The sequence below is a fragment of the Chanodichthys erythropterus genome, chromosome 21 (genome assembly GCF_024489055.1).
Source record: "Chanodichthys erythropterus isolate Z2021 chromosome 21, ASM2448905v1, whole genome shotgun sequence".
Classification (NCBI taxonomy): Eukaryota; Metazoa; Chordata; class Actinopteri; order Cypriniformes; family Xenocyprididae; genus Chanodichthys; species Chanodichthys erythropterus.
The window spans coordinates 17,507,950-17,531,175 of record NC_090241.1 but is presented as its reverse complement, the minus strand read 5'-3'; the positions used below and the strand labels follow the sequence as shown (position 1 = coordinate 17,531,175).

General features: G+C 36.6%; 1 protein-coding gene across 2 annotated transcripts; it reads left to right on the top strand.

The window, feature by feature from the left end:
• Positions 1–3,201: 3,201 nt before the first annotated feature.
• On the top strand, positions 3,202–6,509 carry sox14 (SRY-box transcription factor 14). Of its 2 annotated transcripts, XM_067373698.1 has the most exons (2): positions 3,202–3,223; positions 5,791–6,509. In XM_067373698.1, the coding sequence occupies exon 2, from the start codon at positions 5,793–5,795 to the stop codon at positions 6,507–6,509; it is 717 nt and encodes a 238-aa protein (XP_067229799.1). In that variant the 5' UTR covers positions 3,202–3,223; positions 5,791–5,792. The 2 variants fall into 2 exon arrangements, with proteins under 2 accessions (XP_067229799.1, XP_067229798.1); XM_067373697.1 differs by lacking the exon at positions 3,202–3,223 and having other exon boundaries at positions 5,793–6,509.
• The last annotated feature ends 16,717 nt before the right edge of the window (positions 6,510–23,226 follow it).

Below are 23,226 nucleotides of genomic sequence, written 5' to 3'. Positions count from 1 at the left end.
AGGTCAGAGAAGAGGCCCCATTTCTCTTTTTGGGTGATAATTCATCCCTATCTCCTGTTATCTGTGCCTGGCCCCTTTAATCCTAATTGTATTGTATGATTGTGCGATGCTTGCTTCTGTGTCTCTGAAGCATTACCCTCCTCTTTTCATTATCAACCATTGCCTTGAACCTCTTTTAATTTCCATTCTGTTTTATTTCATTCAATCATTGGCTCTGTCTTTCCTTTTTCATTAACTCTGCCCTTTGCACAAGGCATGGGATTCTCTAAGGGGTCCTTATTGGGCTCCTTCATGAAATGTTATATTGTAAAAATATTTGACCATGAGAATTGTCAATTTTATATGTCTCCTGTCGGTCATACGTTTCTGCCCGATGCTCATTTCGTTTTTGATTAGGGCTTGGTCCCAGCTATTGATAATCACAGATTGATATGGGGAGAGAATGAGGAAGAGGAAACAGATATGTAAACAGCCGAAGATGGACTGGGCCTGGCTGTGACTGGACACTTTCTCAGACATGTGGCCCAATCTCGAAGGCATCGATGGCTTGTCTTTCACCGTTTTCCGAAAATAGCATTATGCTCATCACTCTTATGGCCGCTCCAAAAAGGGCCTGGGATGCTGCGTGGGCTAATGAAATTTCTCCAAACCAAACAGAATTTTTTGTAAATATATATTTTGCAGAGGTTCCAGAAAAATGCTGGCTGTGACAGCTGACTAAAATCAATTTCCACACTGGAGAGAAATGGGAGCCAAGAGCCACGGCCAGAACAAACACTGGCAATTTGAATATGCGAAATAATGTCGGTCTGTGAGGAGGAAGCAGGCTGGGGGAGGGAGATGGAATGGAGGGGGAGGTTGAGGCAATACTCCACTTTTCAACCCACTGTCTCATAATGGATAGAATTTTCTGAATTTTACCTTTCAGGCTGGCAGTCGGAGTGAAAAGTTGCTGGAGGTCATCAGGGGTTTGCTTAGTGTTGGCTCAAAACATGCCAAAACAACTTTTAACTTCCATTACAGTCTGTCTATGTAATTGGCTGACATAGCAGCCCTTAGGGTGAGAACATTATGATTAATGTTTGGTAAGTGCCAGTGGTCTTTAAGTATATAATTTGCCAATGTAAAGCTTTCAGTTTAAATGCTGGTTACTTCATTGGCTCTTCATTACTTGTTAGCAATCATGTACAGTAGGTAATCCTGTTATCTTTGTCATTAATAGTAAAAACATATATACCACCAAATCCCATGTTCTTTATTCCCATACATATCATAATAGTCATCATCAGTGTTTGTATTGTTTTAGTTTCAAATAGATTATTTATTTTTGAGCTGTGATAGTAAATACTGTAGTAACCTTTAAACCTGTTGGTGGCCCTTTAAAGCAGATTTATCATGATACTCTTAACACTTCTATGGAATTTAATTTCTGAACTGCATATGAGGTGACGCCCAGGCAAAAGAGGGACTCTGCATTCCCACTAGAAGTCAGACATTTAAAATATTCTTCATGTGCTTTTCTTCAAGGCTATATGAGAGCATTTCCGTTGTAAACGCACTCCCATTTCCGCTGTTGAATCCGCAATGTTACGCACAGAACTTAACTTACCAAGATAATTCCTAGGGGGTGAGTATTGGCTTACAAAACAACATGCAACATAGTCGCAGAGGTTTCTTGGCAGAGCACACTTCCAAATTCTCAGAGGGAAAACATCTATTGCAGCATCATGCGAGCAGAATCACAGCAGCAAATGGGATGTAAAAAGAATAAAAAGCATTGAAATGTCAACACGGGTTTGTGAGGAGTCCTGAGTGGGACCGCGAGTTAGCAGTGGAAAAAGCCACTTAGCGCGTCAGGACCATGGACAGCTACTGTACCACCGTATCCATCTCATGAACCCTGTGTGAAACATGAGGGTCGGAAAACACGTGGGATTTACACAATGTTACCGCTGATTCTGAGAAAACCAGGGACAAACATTTCAACGGCGTTGTAACCGAATTGCTGTATTTCATGGAATTGTTGTGATCGAGTTGACCTCTTTTCATTCTATATCAATGAAATACCCATTCGTCCATCCATTTTCCAAGTCGCTTGTCCTATTTAGGCCACCATCCTTTTAGAGTCATGATCAGTAAAAACATCTAAAGATACTGGATTGATTACCGTAGGTTTCTAAAAACAATGAAATGTGGATTCAAATATAGCAATAACGTGCAATAATATATCAAGAGTTTTTTTATTTTATTTTTTTTATTATTATTTTTTTTACTTTTTGCAAGTTATTGATGGGGAAGTTCTGGCAAATGCAAATATACGCTCCACCATTGTAATAAGGCATGCCAAGTTTATTATTATCATTATTGTTATTATTATGAATTATTTTTTCAGCGGGGTATATATATATATATATATATATATATATATATATATATATATATATATATATATATATATATATATATATATATATATATAAAGTTCCATTCAATTTCTATAGGTTGATGATCACATTAAACATCATTCAGCTCAACTTTAGGCTTTAAATTGACTGGGGCTTTGCTAATGGCTTTTTTACGTATAGACTTCAGGTGCCTTTGTGCATCTCAGTCGACCTGCAAATGCTTGAGAATAATACACTTTTAAAGAAACAGTTATTTTTAATTTTTAAAGGAAAAGCAAAAATGGTGCTCATGTCAGTGCACGTGCTTAAAGTAGGCTAGACTATTCGATTGTAGTATTAGAATTTTAAAATATCATACTGATAAACAGTCATATCGAAATATTACTGGTATGATAAAGGTAGTTAAAATGGCTTGAAAAGCCAAGTGATTTCGAAAACAAAAATGCTTTAAATTAAAAATAAAAAGTAGTTTTTTATATAACATACACTGAGATACAGTATCTTACACATCAAAGCAAATACACATGCACACCTTTGCATGTGTTGGTGGGTTCCTAAAGTTCTCTGTACGCGCAAAAAGATGCGCAAGCAGTTCACTTTGCGCACGTGAGCGATCCATCCAACTTCTTCATTATGACGAGCTCCATTTAATGACGCGCGCGCCTCAGCATGCTTGATTTCACAAATCTCACTTCATTTGGCGTTGAGTACATCATCTCTATGTCAAATGCTGTGTGCCCCAATAATTTCTGTTAATTCCCGTTGTAATTTCTGTTTCTATCAGGCTGGTGTTCTCCGGATTTCAAGCTGCACTGCTCTCGGCTGTTCTCTGAAATGGAGAGGGAGGCTGAGAGGCGGTGGAACGGTAAAGCTTGATGGATATCGAGCCGGCACCACTACGAAACACACTTCATGCTCTCCAGACGCATTTACCATCAGCGCCTCAGTGAGGATTTATATACACATGGGCTTTGCTTAATATTAATATTAATAATAATAAAATAATTTAGCTTTTTTATCATCTATTAGTACTATTGGAAGCCAATAGCTGTTTTGGGTTTTGTTTTTCCCCTTCAATATTAAGTTTAGATATGGCAGAGATGTCCAGGTAGCTAAAATTGCTTTTAATATGCAGATTTTATTTTTATATGTAAAACGTGTCATTACGTTTCAGGAGTAAGAGTTGAGTTGAAACCAAATAAAAAAAAGTAATTCTGATGGCTAAAAAAAATAAAAAAAAATAAATAAATCATCTTTACCTTTATACTGCAAGGCTGAAACTCCTGCATATACCTGTGATCGCATATGTGCAAATCAATACATCTGCATTATCATTCAGTTATAAAGTGACCTTGGGAGAGCAATACTGGCTGGGCTAATGATGCATAGTCAGTTAAATAACCTTCGCCGTTGAGAGAAATATGTCAGACGTTGTAGACGTTTAAAAAAAAAAAAAAAAAAAAAATCAAAACGCTCAAACTAACAGACAAAATTATAAAATAAGTAAACAAATTATTTCGAAACACTGAAATAAGTTTTAGATTAATACCTGCAACGAACGCTGTATCATGTAATACGATAGAGACAATATATGTTCGTGTGCTAAATTACAGACAGATCTCTCTTCATGTCACGCTTGAAGGCCCCTCCACGAGATATCACATATCTTATACATTTCACTTAATAATTACACCCGTGCCTCTCATATATCAAGCTCCTTGCCTCGGGCTCATTAAGACCCTGATCTTTTTTAAACACTCAAATTTGCATGTTAAAGGTTTTGGTGCGCGAACCTTAACACAAAACATTACCTTGAAATAGTAATTTTTCTATTCACACATCTGAGTAGATTTTGACAATTCTAAATTAATTCGCAAAGTTTATTTGTCAGATACAAAAGAGAAAGGGAGAAAGAGAACACGAGGAAAAAACAGAGTAATAATTAACCGCAGCTTTAATGTAAAATATGTTCTACTGAAAATAATTAAGGTAACTTTACTGTGACCATGAATCTAATGTTTAAAGCAATTACGTGGTATTCTGAATAATTTAATAAAGCATTTCTGTCAGATAATATAATATCTATAATATATAATAATAGACACATCACACAGCTCAAGGTTTTCTTCTGCGTTTGATTATTTGTGGGATGTAATGATTCTATGAGCAACTGGCATTGTTTTCAAAATGCCAAATTTGCGTGGGTATGTTACCATTCTGAAAGGGTCCATGGGCATGTTCTACACATGTGAGATTACAGCAGCAAAACAGGTGCAAGCCCCAACCCAGCCTGTCCCAGGAGAGCTTTGGACAATTGTTCTCATTTAGGAAATATTGGCCTGGGGGGCACTGCCTCAGACAGCGCGCTTGTTTTCAGAGATCTTTAATACCTTTTCTCTCCCTCTCTCCCTCTCTCTCTTTCTCTCTCCATTTTCCTCTTGTTTAGACAATTCAGTTCTTGGTGCGTTGAGGTTTTAATGATTAAGGTTGCCATATGTGCTTAATCTACCATGTTGTCTAACCAAAATAAACTAATAAACTGCAAATCTGCTGCAAAAGTAAAGATAAGTATTAATTTAAAAAAAAAAAAAAAAAAAAAGAAAAAGATAAACATCAGATGAATTGTCAAAATATTTGAAATAATTAAAGCTTAACTTTAAGGGCACACACAGACGCGTGTTCGTATAAGGAAAGCGATGTTTAAAATAAGAATTTGTCTATTCTTCAGGCATCTGTCGTCTCTGAAGGATTGACGCTGGTAGATGTCAGGTTTTATTACAAAAAGGTTGAAGGTCTGTGTTTGTAGACCTTCAACTAAATGGATTTGGGGTGGGAAGAGAGTCACCTCCTTTTCCTCCCCGATCTTTGTTTGTGTTGTAATATACATATTTTGGTAGGTATTATGTGGCTTTCTCAGTGCTGATTGGGCGCTCAGGTTGGCGCGTGAACGCCCTGCGATTATGTCAGATCGCGTGCAGAGAGAACCAGCCCAGCCTTTGAACTTCACCGCTTTTGGCTCTCATTCACGCGCTACTCCTCATTTCCCAGCCAGGTGCTTCGCAGGGCGAGAATCCTCCGAGAAAAAAAGCGTGCAAACAGATCGCGGAAACTTCGCTTCCCGCGCTGGATTTTGTGTCGCGCGTGGCTGTTCTTCTCTGAGCCGAGCAGTGTCGTATTGAATAAGAAAAATCATTCAACTTAACGACATACACGGAAGAATTACTGGATTTTTCCTCCATTGATGCCGTTTTCATACTCTTCCTGCTCTTCAGAAGTGGCATGATCCGTGTCTGTCAGCAGGACAGGTGAATACTATTTTCTTTTGGTTGGTTGAAGAACTTTTTGTTGTTATTTTAACAGGGAACTTTAAACGGACGCCGTGAAAAAATGTCAAAACCGGTAGATCACATCAAGAGACCAATGAACGCATTCATGGTCTGGTCAAGAGGCCAGAGGAGGAAAATGGCTCAAGAGAATCCTAAAATGCACAATTCCGAAATAAGCAAAAGACTCGGCGCCGAGTGGAAGCTGCTCTCTGAATCCGAGAAGCGACCGTACATCGACGAGGCCAAGAGGCTGAGGGCTCAACACATGAAAGAACACCCAGACTACAAATACAGACCCAGGCGCAAGCCCAAGAACCTCCTCAAGAAGGACAGGTACGTGTTTCCTCTGCCCTACCTGGGCGACACGGATCACCTGAAAGGACTTCCGGTCTCCGCCACGGACTCGCTCTTAGGTTCCTCGGAAAAAGCCCGTGCGTTCCTGCCACCTACATCTGCCCCTTACTCCTTCCTCGACCCGAGCCAGTTCAGCTCCAGCGCCATCCAGAAGATGACAGAGATGCCCCACACGTTGGCCACCAGCACTTTACCTTACGCATCATCTCTGGGATACCAGAACGGCGCATTCGGGAGCCTGGGATGCCCCAGCCAACACACCCACACCCACCCGTCGCCCACAAACCCCGGGTACGTGGTGCCGTGTAACTGCACCGCATGGTCGGCGTCGAGTTTACAGCCGCCTGTTGCCTACATACTGTTCCCAGGTATGACCAAGAGTGGGATTGACCCGTACTCATCAGCACATGCTACTGCTATGTGACTCCACCACTAAAAACAGTCTCCTCTTTGAAAACTTGAATACAGCAATGCATGTACATAAGAAGAGAGGAATGATCGAGACATTTATACTGAGGCCGTGTGGACATGAACTTTTCACCATCTACGAGAGGTTCCTTGGATCCCAGCATGGATCTTGGAATAGATGTAAGGCAGGTGCCCAGAACTGTAAGAAATGTAAATGTTCAAACGTTTATTATTATGGCTACCGGATTTGGATGCCTTTAATTTTATTTATTATGTACGATTTGATGCTATAATAATGATCATTTTGTTTGAACAGTTAATATTATTGTTATTCTCATCATATTATTATTATTTGAATGACTTTGATTTGCACAACTAACGGTTAGGATTCATGTTTCTTGTACAGCCTGTTGTATTTACCATTTTTTTGGCACTCTGAAATTCAAATGATACGACTATAAGGATTTCAAAGTGAGAGATTCAGCGTTTAGATTATACGGGTTATATTGTTTATAATTATTAAACCGGCACCTAAAATTAGACAGTCTATTTAAAATATCACATGAAAAAAAAAAAAATCCTTATCTTTCAATATTTTTAATTTGGACTCTTTTTTTTCTGTGGTTCAGTGCTAGTCACTCGTTCATTTGATTTCAGAAAGAACTTAAAGTTTGAAGCGAAGCAGTTCATGTTGTATTTTTTATTTGCGATGGTAACTTAAATCCTGTCATGTTAATGGAAAGGAAATGTATCTAAAAGGGTGATACCTCGATTCTTTGTTCATTTGCCGAGCAAAGACATTTTGAATAAAGACAATCTGTCTTAAAATGCATAACCCTTGTTAAACTATTAATGAATCTTGTTCTTGACTATGTTCTTATACAGTCGTGCCAAAAGGTGACAGGCATGTCGGTAGTAAGTATGGTGTACCCGAACATGCGTTTAATAAATATTTACTCTTCCTGCTATGTATTAATTTAGCGGTTTTTATTTTTTATTTTTTTTTTTGCATTCAAATATAATGAATTTTGTCGGGTAGAGACAAGAACGCAGGCCTTAACTGCTAAACATAAAACCTTATACGCTAAATAGATATCTACAATAATTATCTTCTCAATCAGCACTGCTTAAATAGTCCAACGTTTCAGCTGAGGCTGTCTAATAACCATCTGGCTTTTCGGCATAGATTTGAGATGAACTCTGTCAGCGCGTGGCGTTCCTGACTGCTCTATAGGGACCGCCGGTCCAAATTAAATGGCAAAACAATTACTGTACAGGGACGCTTAGGGAAACTGAGGGCGAACATGAATTGTGATTTACCCCGAGACCCACAATAGGATGGAAATTGGACAGAAGAAGGGGTGGTACGAATATGAGCCATGTCATTTAGTATTACAAAACAATTTACAATAAAAACAAGTGAACAAAGCGTCAGGTGCTTCAAAATGTGGGCCGATTTTCGTCGAGTGGCGCCTACAAATGCTCTGTGACACATTGAAACAGACTGCAGATGTACAAGCTGCCAGTTTGCATTACTATCTCCATTTTCCATTCGTCTTTCTTTCTTTCTTTCTTTCTTTCTTTCTTTCTTTCTTTCTTTCTTTCTTTCTTTCTTTCTTTCTTTCTTTCTCCTGTAATTTTATTATATTTTGAGCTCATATTTTTTTTTTTTTCTGTAAATACGCGAGAGTTGCTGTGTTCAGTATGTAAAACTTTCTGCATTGAGGTGTGTCATGTCTCTGAAATAAGGTGATCACACTCTTTGATGTGTGCATGTATATGAGACGTTTCACCCTTCAGGGACTCTATGCTTGTTCCACCTGTTCCACCGCTTAGAACATTCCAACGTTTTACGGACAGAAACACGATGCTATAAGTTTCACAAAACAAATTAAATTAATACCTTCTTCATGAACTAAGATTAAATGTAAAATGTGGTTTATGTCGTTGCTTATTGATTTTACTCACCCGTATAAAAGCTTATCCACTGCCCAAAATATAGGCCTATATATATATATTTATATATATATATATTTTTAAATATATACGCTGTCATATAATAATAATAATAATAAAATGCATAGTAACTAGTAGCTTTGACTTTAGTTGTTTTTATAGTTAATAATAATTAAAAAAATCAGTGCACTTTGTTTTTAAATGCAGTTTACCCTTTAATTCAGTTTCATTATTCTTATTCGTTTTATAATTCGACTTCTAATGTGAACGGTAAACATTTCACAACTCGTTTAGAATAATATTTCTTTCACAGTTTGTCAAGATTCACATAATACTAATTCAATACAGTTGGTACAAGTTCTCCTCCTGTATTACAAAAAAAAAAAAAAAAGTGTTGCTGAAACTAAAGCAGATGCGTGAATGGGGAATGGGATTCACTCAAAGGAAACAAGCTCGCAGAACAATTGGGTTTGGGCTGCAAACAGAGGATTGGAATTGGCCTGTACTTTTGTCTATTGTCGCAGGGATGGGGAATGGGATTTGCACACCGAGGTGTAATAGCATTACTGTATTAATTAAAATTTTCATTTCACATCCAGATTGTTTACTTATCTGCCAGGAACATATGCTGGAAGAAGTTAAGATTCACGATTCTGCACTATTGCCCAAGGTGCAATTCAATATAAGGGAGGGAGGGGGCTCAGATTTTTATGACAGACTGTGCTCTTATCTGCCGCTGTAAATTAGGGTGATACTCCATTGAACCGAATAGCAAGTTTTTACATCAGCCCCCTAAAGCATGCAGATTCAACTTTGAAATTGGACGATGATAATTAGGGAACTTTAAAGAGCACTTCTAAAAGAAATGCGGGAAACGTGTGTTTTTTGCGTTACTAGATTATTTAACAAACAACAAGACCTGCACTTAAACTAAGCCCTTCAAATATATTTTTAAATGACTGTTTAGCTCAGCGTCCAGTCAGTCTCTAAAATCATTTTATAATTTGGCATATTGATCCAGGCAACATAACATGATAAACAAAATGACATACTGAACAAATCCACCACAAGACCTGAATATGAATAACAATCCAGGGCTTTATGTTTAGTTAAGAGCATGTGGGTGTAATTAGATGTTAATTTATGAGCCCTTCACAGCTATTAATCAACTGTGATCATTGCAGCCATTTTGAACTATTTGCTCAAGCATTCTGGTGAAATAAAACGTCGCAAACAAAACCCGAATAGAAAAAAAAAAAAAAAAAAAAAACAGAGGTGAAAATTATTATTTGAAATTATAGAGCCCTAAATCTGTAGCTCTTCTCCGAGACGTTTTTATTTGAGCTCAACGGAGAGCCCGAATTCAATCTGCCTTATCTCGCCAAGACTCCTTTCAGCAGGAGATCAGAGAAAAAGAGAGGATAATTGTTCTTTATTTTATTTAATTTAATGCGACAGGCTGTGCTTTCAGATCATTTATATGCTTCATTTAGTGATAAAATTCAATGAGGAGGGGGACACAAGGCGCTTTCTTTCTCAAACACTTTAGTGGAAAATATAAAACACATGAAACAAAAGTGAGGGGACATGACACTTTTAATTGAATGCCATGGGTCATTTGCATTATTGTCTCCTAATGTCACCCTGAAATCACGGGCGCAGCATTCAGTTTGATATGTAGCTTATAAATATCTTGCTCTGAATCTTGCCATGCTAATTTTCTAGGCCTATTTCATTGAAAACTAAAATCAGCTCAGTGCACTTTTTTTCTCTCACTGCAGAACCATTTCCTGAAATTTGTTTATTATTATAATTATAATAAAGCAATTATTTTTTAATATGAAATACATTATTTTCAAACATATAATAGCTATATTTTATAATAACAATTTATTTTATTGTTGTTGTTCTTTAATTATGTCATGCTTATCTCAGTCTAAATTTAGCGAGATATATAATATCGTACATTTTAATAGGCTATTGCAATATATTGGGTTTGGTGTTACGCTGATCTCATTTTAAAATTTTAACTATTGTCTCTTTCTCTCTCGGAAAGTCCTAAAAGCATCATTGCTGAAGCCTCGTCTATCTAAAATTGGATCTAGGATAGCATTTGGACAGAAGAAAAGTAAACCGCAGTGCTGTTGTTTGAAGCGCCGGCCTTGAATTTGGGGGTCCCTGAATTCTCATGTGAAAGAAATGAAACGGTGAAGGAGCTGATAAGGAAATATGGAAGAGAAAAGGAATCATGCCTCGGTGGTTTAATGTGCGGGTCCAGTCGGGAATGTGATATACACTGAGACTTTACCCCTCCGACTGATTCAAAGAAAGTGTAGGATGCATCTCTGTCTCTCTCTCACTGACACACACTGAACAGTTTAATACATATCTGAAACACAGCAAAATATGCTATAATGCATAGTTCCATTAGCATTTATCATAAAATCAAATGTTCATTCGTCTCTCTGCGCGTGGCAGTAACATTCTTAAGGATACATACTGATTTGGAAAAAATGACATTGTTGTGAAATATGAATTTCCCTCTAAAAAAGGAAGGATAACGGTCATGTCGTCAATATGGGTCACACATGCTGGAGTGACTGTCAAGGCCGGAGGAATGTGAAACTCCAGATTCCTCCAGATTAGTTTATAGACTATTCGTTTTACAAGTGACGCTGTAAATCTTTCAAACGGTTAATGGATTATGGGAGCTGCAGTAATACAAACGTTTTGCTGTCATTACCCAGCGCGTTTCTTACACAGTTGGTCGGGTAACAGTGTTGCAGTTTCATGTTACAGTATGTTACACGTAACACATTATAGGTTACACGCTGATATAATAAAAATAATAATTTAAATCCATAGGATTTTAAAACTTAATTTCTGTCTACTTACGATACGTACGTTCGTGGCAAATTTTCGACCACTTTTCAGCAGAAGAAAATGTGAAAATTTGAAACCGACAATTTTGTAGGAATTGTGGAAATTATTGTAGCCTATCATGTTAAAGGACGGAAATATACATGTTGATGTAACAATAATACTCCGAAACATTTTTTTTTTTTTTTTTTAAGTGTAATAATGTAGTTACCCCTGGTTTCATAAACAGGTTTTTGGATAGGATAAAATGACTTGCTAGGTCTAATCATTTTTATACAGGCAGACCGTCTCCTGAAATATAATTTTGAGAAGCTTTTGTTACAACAACTCGTAAACAATAAAACTTTCAATTCAGGTAAGGAAAAGTTGGTCATAATTTGTCGCGATGACACGACACAAAACGCGTGACGTCGAAATAAATCGAGGAAGCGAGTTTTGGGGTTGAAATGTGTTTGGACGAATGTGATTATTTTGCCATTAAAGGTTCAAACTATATGATTATACTTTTTAACGAAGGAGAATTTACAATATTCTAAAGTAATAATTAATTTATTTATTTGAAATATATTGATAACATCCTTAGCTGTATAAACCATTTGTGATACTGTTTAATGTGTTGAAGTGAACAACTGTTGATCTCTTATTCATGTTGTAACTTTTTGATACACAGCAATTATCTCAAATCAGTAAGCACTGCTTTACAGAGTGCTTTCTAACTTTACATACATTTAAATACAAGCTTATAGTCTATATAATTGTTCAATAACAGTCTTTGTGTGCAATGTGTTGGTCTTCCTTGAGCTGAAACTGCTTGCTTTATGTTAAAATAAGTTTTTTATTGTGGCCTAAAATATGTGTTGCACAAAAATGAATTTTATGACAGTTATTGTGAGCATACACTGATAAAACCATGCTGTTTTCTGTTACATCACACACACACACACACACACACACACACACACACACACACACACACATATATATATACTCACACAGAAAGCGTGCTCAGATTTGAGGGAAGTGTCAGTTGTGAATATTTAACTTGTTTCTTGATGTAGAATTTTCTAATTTCATTAACCAACTTCTGTTCTCCGGTGTAATTTGCATCCCTTTACATTCCATTAGCCAACAGTAGTGCAAAAGTTTTGTTTTTATAGGGAAAAAAGTGCAAAAATATGGATAGAGTAATGCATTATACTAGAAAATAGTCAGAGTTGGTTTATTGACACTTCTCTCTTATGTAGTGAGATAGAGATGACATACAGGGTCTTAAGGAGCCATGGTGCAGAACCTAATAGAATTTTATATATATATATATATATATATATATATATATATATATATATATATATATATATATATATATATATATATATTTATGTGTGTGTCCAGGTAACCATTTTACACCATGTTGTTATTATCAGTTCCCCAGTTTTAGCTTTCAATTGAAGATTGTTGAAAGACAAATGTTTCGCTTTCACTGCTGGTATGAAGAGGGTAATCATAATCCTGGTACAGCTCTGGGTCCCAATGCAGTTCTGTAGGCGTTTTTGTCAACAAAGTGGCGAGAAGAAACACTTTCTTTATGGGATATTTTAATTTTAAAGCCACAAACCATGGAGAAATGGAAATGAGGAGTCGGCATGTCAGCGCCTATTCGTTTTTCAAATAAGGCATAGATTTATTTTATGAAGTACTACAAGGAATTTATAAAAAATAACTGTCTGCTGGAGTCAGTTGGCACACATGCTGTGACGCATGCCTTGGTTCTCATAAAGGTGATGTGCTCATTTCCTAATTATCTCATTTAAATTGATCCAAAGTGACAAAAATAACTACATTGTTAGAAAAAAAAAACACCTATTTCAAATAAATAATATGCTTTTGAACTTTCTATTGATCAATGAATCGACAAAAATATTAAGCAGCACAACTGTTTTCAACATTGATAATAATAACAATTGTTTATTGAGAACTAAATCCGCATAGTAGAATGATTTCCGAAGGATCATGTGACACAAGACCTGAGTAATGGCTGCTGAATATTCAGCTTTGCCATAACAGGAATACATTACATTTTAAAATACATTAAATAAGAAAAGAGTTATTTAAATTGTAATGACCTTTCATAATATTACAGTTTTTCTGGATTTTTGATCAAATAAATGCAGCCTTGGTGAACATAAGACACCTTTCAAAAACATTAAATCTTACTGATCCCAAACTGTAATGGTTAATATATACAAGTAAGAAAATAAGTGACTGTATTAATGTAAGCATGACCCTTGATCATTATCCATGTATGTACATATGCACTATACACTATAAAAGCATAAAATGTAAAAACGCACAGGCATACAAAAATAAATCTATCCTATCATGCTTTGTGTCACCTTTCATACCAATGACTGCATTATTTACTGATGTTGCCTAAGCAGTAGCGAAAGGATCTTGTCTGTTGACAACATTGGGCTCTATGACACACACTGCCATGCAGGTTGACAAGCTGTCAGTCACCCTTCGGTTTGCAGCATATTACCTGATGAAAACCTAAACCCCAGTCAATGGTCTGAGACCCCATGTGACTGGTTTGTGGGTCCAGATGTCACTTGTCTCATTCAGATCCAGTCACCTGGATCCCCCGTCAGGAACACACAACAATCAAATGACCCTGAAACTCTCCAGAGCTTAGCCTGAATCAAAGTAAAGGAACGTAATTACTGGCTTTCAAACAGATATTTGTAGTGCTGTACAAGCAAAATTCCAACAGGGAAGTTCTAATGATGGCATAAATCACGACGAATGAATGAGATGACAATTGTATTGACAAATTTATCTCTGAATTGTGCGTACAACAAGACAAAGGCCTACAGTGTTTGCTTTCAAACAATAGAAGCATGTTACCTTTATTAAGATCCTCACAAAGGTATCTTTCTAAGAGAAGTGATGTCAGAAATAACCTTCGCTTCCCAGACACTCTCAGGTGAGTAGAAAAGATAGAGCTCGTCTCCTGCAGGCTGCACATCAAATGTAATTAAATTTCATTCGCAGTTATATCAACTGAACATCAGTCTCGACAAAGGAGATTAGTGTGTTTTAAAAAACCAATCGCAATTAATCGGTTTCGGCAAGAGAGCTGTTTGTGATGGCCAGACGGGAATTTCTTCAGACTATTTCGGGCCTAAGCGAGCTCCTTTTTTTGAATGCCTGACTTCAAAATTGAAAGCTTAACAAACTTAGTGTACTGTATGTAGCTGTAAACTTGTTCAATTAGGTCAAATTTGGTGAAATGGACAAACGCATGCTTTTCAAGGTCTTCAGAGGTCTTTGTTATTCGTTGGACTGTCCACATGCGCAGAATTGGTTCACGTTCATCAGTTCCAACTGATAAAATCAAGTCGAGTCATTCAAAAATGACCTAAAACTGGGTTGCCAGACTCTTTCTCTCTTTGGGCGCAAATAGGGTGTAGTGGTCCTACTGATTGCAGGCCTGTGGAGGACTGCGCGTATGTGTGCTAAAGAGAGAGAGAGAGAGCATGTAAGCTGAGTGGATGCTAATCGCTGCTCCCCGTGCCAGAGCATGTCTTCCTGGTCCAAATGAGATTAGAGCGGTGTGTGCGTGGGGCTGTGGAGGTGAAAGGTAAAGGCACTTATCAGGAGGGTTCCCCTCAGGGGCCGCGGTGACTGACTCAATCAGAACCCCGGCACGCACTTCTCACTGGATTAGACTAATCAGGAAAGAGCAGGAGGGATGTATAGACCACTTATCGGGACAAAAAACATTGGGCTCCCTTTCCCTTTGAACAGACCCTACAGAAATGTTTGTTAATTTTATTTATTGCAGGATGCTTGTCGCCGTGGCAATCTTCCATAGAATCATTAAATAGGGCTCTTCGATGCACGAAAGGCACTCAGTGTTTACATGCCACAGAGATAGCGAAGTCTTTGATGTTTTAAGACCCCCGTTCCCTCTCACTTTTTGTCTTTATTATATATTTATTTCTCACTCTCTGTTTGCTTAGGAATCCACCGCAGATCATCCTGATGTACGGTAGTGAGTTAAACAAAAGTATGAATATTTATACCAAGGCAACTTCAGGAGCTAATTGGGCCTTTAGCGTGCTTGCTAAAGCAGTAGCGATAAAGCAAATTAAGACACTTATGACTACCTCCAAATTAATCTCTTTTTCTGGAAGGGATTTAGCATAGTTTACAAATATACGGTCTATCTCTCCCGTTCAGATCAGAAAAATGCTTTTGGTTTCAAATCAAGAAGAAACATTTTAAAAACAAAACCTGTTTTGCACATTGCTACACATCCTGCAATAAACACTGAAGTGACTTCTTTCTTTTTGAGCTGCTGTACATCTTTGCATCATTGAATCATTTTCTTGTTATCAATGTAAAGATGATTTGAAACAATATGTATAAAGCGCTATATAAATAAAGGTGACTTGACTTGACATTGTGAAGAGGTCGAGTCACGTGCAGACCCACTTGAGAACTGTCACTGACAGTATGATAGCTGCAATTATTGTAATCAGGTTTAATTAAGACCACCTGAGCGTAAAAAGGGCTGCATTTAAATAATTGAGCTTCATTAGCCCATATGAATCTCATAGACCATAACAGTTAACAGACACTTAGGCTGTGTCCGAAATCGCATACTTTTCTCCTATAAGGTTGGCGAAAAACAGTATGTGAGACAAGAATTGCATCCGAATTTACAGTACTCATAAAATAATAGGCAAAAAGTAGCGGGATGACCTACCACTTCTGCCGAGATTCTGAAGTGGACATTCAGTGGACACTTTACTATCCTATGAGGCCACGGCAGAGGATTTGTGAATGGCATTGAAGAGATGCAACTGACACGGGTAGGTCACATCAACATGGCAAATGTAGTACATCCTGATATATAGAACATACTTTTTTAGCGCTTACAAAGTAATACTTATTCAAAATAAGTGAAAGAGACGTGATTTCGGATGCAGGGTCTGCACTTGTTTACCCAAAATCATTATTGATACGTCTGCATCCGACGCTGAAGTCTCTGCACAAAGTCTAAAAAAGAATCAGATTATAATGATACAGTGGCCTTGATGAACCTGTTGCCTTGACTGTGTCATATCGAAAGCTCATAGAGAAGGAGTAATTGCGAGACGACGTGTGTGTGTTTTTAATATGGTGGTTCTAGACTAGTTCACTACGATCTTACAAGCGGTTTGAAGCATGGTCGGATGGATAGTTTACTTCAGTTTTCAAAACATTCAGTGAAAATGCTGTTGTTCAAAGATATCTTCTTTTTTACAAGTTGGCAATTTCTTATGATTTTTTATGATTTGATTCGTATAAAAACAAAGCATTAAGTTCCACCTTTAAAGGCACAATATGTACGATTTTTTTGATTAAAATATTCAAAAACCACTAGAACAGTGTAATATATTACACTACATTAACCCAGATGTTTCCAAGAAATCGCTCCAGTGGCCTCGTTCAGCTCTCACAGCACTCGGCATGCTTCATACTACATTAACGTTAATAATCTCATCCATGAACTTGATTTCTGCTCCGTCGGATTCTTTTCCACTGGCTGTGAGGTGAAGACGACATCTCCCATGATTCCACACTCAATCTCAGCATCATAAAGCTACGCCTTTGTTTTGAATAGGCGACCTCTAAGTGGTGAAAAATTACATATTGTGCCTTTAAACCAAACCTCGGTGGGATGTAAACAAATCATGTGAAAATGTACAAATGAGATTGTACGAAATCATCTGAATTTCACCAAAAAAGTGAAATAGTTACAAATTGTGTAACTAGAGAGTATGTTGGGTTTCATAGTGTAAGTACAGAAAAATCCTAAAAATGATGTTGCTATAACAGTCTGGGGAAATTTAATAAAAAAATTATTAGTATACGCAAAGTGAGATGAGTGAGAAGTGAGTTCTGTTTAAAACACATTAGATCTGTATTCGCACATGACTGAGATATGATCATTAAAGAGACCGGGAAAAGGCAATGTTGTATGCTCATGCCTTGACATATCACTCTGCTTCACAAACATCTTACGAAAATGTCAGTAATCAGTAATTGATCATTCTCAACATTGTATTACTTAAACTTGAGCCTCTTTGGGCTGACCTTTACAAATACCCGTTTCCCCCTCTTCCTTTCCCGTTTTGTAAGTTTATCATAAAACCTGTACTAAGATAATAAACAGGTGGACTGCCTTAAGCATAACTGACTTATTTTTTATGTAATTTTAAATGATTTTTCAGTTTCAGTTATGTTAATGAACAAAACATGAACTGACATAATGCTATATGGAAAGCAGCCAAAAGCCACTCAGAATCGAAGAGAGAAACAGAATTACATTTTTAAGCTAAACGAGTTTAACAACTTACTGTACAGCTGACCACAATTACCCAATAATTATTAAAAACTTTTAAGAGCTGCCAAACAATTCCGGTATACTGTTATATCATAAATATTAGATTTTACAAACTTTTTGATGTTAGCAAACTGTATACCTTTTGATCTCAATGCTCCAGTCCCAAAAGACAATGTATGAGACTAGGTTATTGCACATCAACAATGCCTATGTATTTGGTGTTCAAAAGCCTGGTCCATCCATTCACAATGACATAATAAAGAGGATATAGAACCCACATTATTTGTTGGCGATTATTCCTATTATTTCTAAATATGAGAAGTTGTTATTATTCCAAATAATATTTGACTAATGATAAGCATAAGATATGAAAGTTTTAAGCATTGTGCTGTTCCTGGCCTTTGATTAGCACCTGCAACTCTGCAAATCCTTCTGAATAATTCTAACATTATAAATAAGAGGCTGGAGTTTACTTCCATGATCATGTCATAGATGGTATAAGAAGAATCATTTTAAACAAGTTTATTGGTTAACAAAAAATCTTAATTTACAAAATCTAAACAATCCTAGTTTTCTAGTGCTACAACTCACCCTGGTATGGTAAAGTTGAAACAACAGCAGTCTTTGTACTTGACAATAATTTAAACAGTTTATGGATAAGTTGTAGATTTCAAAACAATGTTAATTAGTAGACAATAATTATTTATTTTCACTAAATCAGGGGTCTCCAAACTCGGTCCTGGAGGGTCACTGTCCTGCAGAGTTTGGCTCCAACCCCAATTAAACGCACCTGAACCAGCTAATCAAGATCTAATTAGGCATACTAGAAACTTCCAGTCAGGTGTGTTGAGGCAAGATGGAGGCTGCGTCCGAAAACCTAGGTAGCTGTCTTGCTGCCTTGCTGTCTTATAAGAGAATGAAGCAAGAAGTTACCTCACGAAATTAATTTCAGACAGACTTCTGAGGCAGCATAACAGTTTAGTGATCTACAGCAATATAGCGCGGGCTTTGGTGAGAACTAAACAAATAGTAATTTCTCGATAGAAATGATATCAAAATTGAAATATGTTGATCAAAATCGTACATTTATACACAAACTGGGCAGCAAACGCAACTTTCGGACGCCATCTTTATTTTTCTAGCTCAAGTGTCACAGAATGGAAAGCACAGGATTGTGGGATATCAAAGGCAGCTAAGGATACATCCATGCTTCCTTCAAAAATCGATCTGAGGAAGGTATCTCATGAGACAGGAAGTGAAGCTAACATTAGATTTGGATGTGCCTTGATGCCTTACTACCTTGAAATGTGTCCTCAGAAGGCAGCATTTTCCAGTTTTCGGACGCAGCAGGAGCTAACAGTCGCCCTCCAGGTTTAGAGACTTCTGCACTAAATGGGCTTAATAAAGCATGATATTTAATCAGTTTCATTTATATAAGCCACTGTACATACAGTATTAACAATACTTTTCATTTTTTTTTATCTTTTAGACAGGGAACAGGCTTGTGGGAGGAAAACAGCAGAATCAGTCAGAGGGGCAAGTTTTTACATTTTGATTAAAGATTATAGAGATAATTGCATTTTATGCTTAGCTTATGGAAAAATGGACAGTCAGGGGTTGGTTGGTTAGCCTAGTCTAGCTGTAATTGCAAAAATAATGAAGGCAAAAAGTCTTTGTCATACATTTATTATAAAATGCAAAAATTAACTCCTTAGTACAGTCGTCCATCATTGTCACAACAGGGTAATAAGGAACATATCATGAAGCAGATGAGCCTTGTATCACCCTAAATGCTTCTATTTTGCAATAAAGATCAGCTGACTGTATTATCCCCCTTACTACACTATCATTAAAAAGTATGAGGTGTGTAAGATTTTTTACACATATAATAAAGTATTTTAGAAAGACATTTAATAATGGTGTTTAGTGTTAATGCTTTAAAACAGGCGTTACCATTGGAATACATTGAGATTCTCTCTGGGATGAACTTGACCTTTGACCTTTAAAGACTTCTGGGTGGCAGCAGTATAGAAGGAGGGGAGGTATATAATCAACCGCAAACTCACCTTCATGTCAATCTTATAGTGAATCTTATAGTATTAAGTGAATACTATACGGGAAAAAAATTCATTCCTGTTGTAAATAACATATCAATATTATTAGTATTATTTAAAAAGAGCATTGTGCTCAGAAAAGATGCTTTATGATTGAAGGTGTAATTTATCTCCTTACATTTTGTTTATTGGTTTTGAGAAACTAAACTAACTTTCCTTCACATTGTGTGACGCTGGGGATGTCACACAATGTGGTCCTGAACTATGTGAATATCACACAGTGCCTTACAAGGCGATTCACTCAGTGTTTTACATTTATTGATTAAGTTTAATTTTTCCTAAGATGTCTTTTGGAACAAGAACATTTTCTAAATGGTTCTTATTTCCAATTTCTTTTATAGTGTACTTCCTACGCACACTCTTCTGTTCAACAGATAAAAACCCTTATTTGTGAATGCCTCTCAAGGCCGGCATATATTGTGAAGTCAAAAGTGTGGCCATTTTTTATATATATCGATTTGCCCATGAAGATGCTTTCTCTCAGTGTGTTGAAATGAATAGCGCTTAAGAACACTTGTTTTGAGATGGAGGCCATTGTGTGGACTTCCAGAGCATCTTTGTCCTGCCAAAATGGTTCAAACTGTCTCTGTGCTGAACTCACAAAGCCTGTAAAATCAAATATTGTTTAGTGTTTAGACACAGACGGCATCTGCAAATACAGTTCTTTGACTGGAATAATTCGGACTTTTCAAAAGAAATCAATGTTATGAAACCTGGTTAACCAAGCACATAATAATTATTAAAATAGCAAAATAGATAGAACTTTCAGTTATAAAGAAAGCCAGGAAAAAAACACTCTTTACATTGTGACGCTGAAATGCACAAATTTCTAGCGTCATTCAGGTTCGTTCGTTCATTCATTCCTTCCTTTCTTCCTTAGCTACTAAAGACATTTAAAAAAAAATTCATGTGACTACAGTGGTTCAACCTTAATGTTATGAAGTGACGACAGTACTTTTGTGCACCAAAAAACCCCCAAAAATAACTGCTACAAAAAACCCAAAACACTGCTTCATGAAGCTTTGAAGGCAGCTTAACAAAACTTTTGTTTCGGATCAGTGGTTCGGAGCGTGAAAGTCACATGATTTCAATAAACGAGGCTTTGTGACATCAAAAGTGTTTCAAAATTTCAGTGATTCACCACTGGGGGGCGTGACTTTGGCAGTTTGATACACGCTCCGAACCACTGATTCGAAACAAAAGATTTATAAAGCTTCAAAGCTTCATGAAGCAGTGTTTTGAAATCGGCCATCACAATTGAATAAAGATGTTATTTTGTTTTGTTTTTTTGGTGCAAAAAAAGTATTCTCATCTCTTCATAACATTAAGGTTAAACCACTGTAGTCACATGAACGTTTAAATACGTCTTTAGTAGCTTTCTGAGCATCTGAAAGTGTTAATTATCTTGCTGTCAATAGAGACCTCACTGAGCCATCGGATTTCATCAAAAATATCTTAATTTGTATTCCGAATATGAACGAAGGTCTTACGGGTGTGGAATGATATGAGCGTGAGTAATTAATGACATAATTTTAATTTTAAGGAGGATTTTTAATGTTAATCGATGCTTCAACACTGCAAACAAGAATTTTCTTACAGTGATGCACTTACAATTGAAGTGAACCGGACCCATTTTTAGATTTTTATATATATATATATATATATATATATATATATATATATATATATATATATATATATATATAGTAGCACTGTTGTCATAGTACAGAGTTGTAAATTTGTATATAACTTTACACAAAAGATTAATAAGCAATTTGATCACACTAAAATAATCGACACATATTGTTTACATCTTCTAGCTATATACTTTCAAAACTGACTATTTTAAAGTTTAGATTGGCCCCATTAACTTCCATTGTATTGAACCATGAAGGCCTCTTTAATCTGTATTTTGCCATGTTTTTAGTATAAATATCTAAACATCCTTAAAAAAAGATTAAAAAATTGCAAATAGGACAAGAAAAATAAACTTTTTGGAGATTTGTTGTTGTTTTTGGACCAAAGAGAGAAGGCATACAGGAGAACAAGGTTGAGGGTCTGGTGACTTGGTAAGAGAACATCATTAGCATTCATTATAGTCCTATAAGCTTGAGTAATTACAGGCGTGAGAGCACGGTAGAAGAGCGGTTTACACTGTTAGTAATTTGATTTCCATCTACGCTAATAACTTCCTTTTGTGCGTGTTTATGTGCCGTGGCAGAACACAAGTACTGTTTGGCTGCAGGCTGAATGAGGAGGAGAAAGAAAAGGCTCTTTAAAATATCTATAATTAAGTTGTATTCATCTTATTTCACTGTCACAATCCAGATCTGTGACATGGGAAAGATAGAGGACGAGACTCAACTAGCTTTACATTTATGTAAGGTGTTAGATGTGTCATTAATACTGGATCAGATCAGTTCTTGACTGGGTCATATAACATGATATTTCTCATGGCTCATAAGAAGCTCATGAACACGAAAAAATAAAATTAAAAATAAAATTAACTACAGGTCACATCGCAAAGCAGATCTGTGTTTTTTTCTTTACGATTGAATTTAACCTGATAAAAAAAAAAAAAAAAAAAAAAACATCGGATGACTCTAAGAGATGAAAATAAGCTTTGTTCGTTAATTAACCTTAGTAAACCAAAGTAAAAATGAAGATAATACCATCCATTTGTCTCTGTTTGGGTATGATGCAGTTAAAAGAAGAAATATGATTTGATGGTTTTGTTCTCAGCTGATCTGTGACTCTGTGCACACTGCCCAAATGCAATTCAAAAGAATGAATAGAACTAGAAAAAGAACCAAACAGACCATTTATAAGCAGAAAGTAAGACGAAGTATTCACTTCTTTTTAAACCAAAGATGCAATCTCTTGATGCAATCTCTTTTTTTTTTTCTTTTTCATTTTGCAGCAATGCAAAATGCAAAAAAAAAAAAAAGTAATCTAGTATGTAGTGGCATCTGAATTAGTGTGTGTCTTTAGATGAAAGAGAGAGAAAACAGAAGTCATGACTCTCTTTAGTGAGTGTGTTGGTGTGTTTGAGGAGTGTGCACCACATTCATATTTCAACATAGAACAAAACCTATTCACTTGCTCTTTCATTGTGAATTATTTATTTATTTGTTTATCCGTCGTGTTTCGGCACTCGCTCCTAGACCTTTTAGGTCTTGTCAATGGCTGTTCTGCCTCCATGCGTCCTCCTGTTGGAAAGACAGATGAGGTGAAGGTGAAGTACAGTGATGTGGTTGAACGCAACAGAACACACAAAACCATGTTCTAATGGCTGAAATGCTATTTTTGTTTTTTTAGAATGCAACGTTTCTAAGGGGGTTCACAGAAGGTGACCTGTTGGTAATTGCATAGAAATGAGGGTGAGCTGC

What these genes read in the sequence shown, in the direction of transcription:
- sox14 (XM_067373698.1), top strand. Translation starts at nt 5,793, where the DNA reads ATGTCAAAACCGGTAGATCACATCAAGAGACCAATGAACGCATTCATG.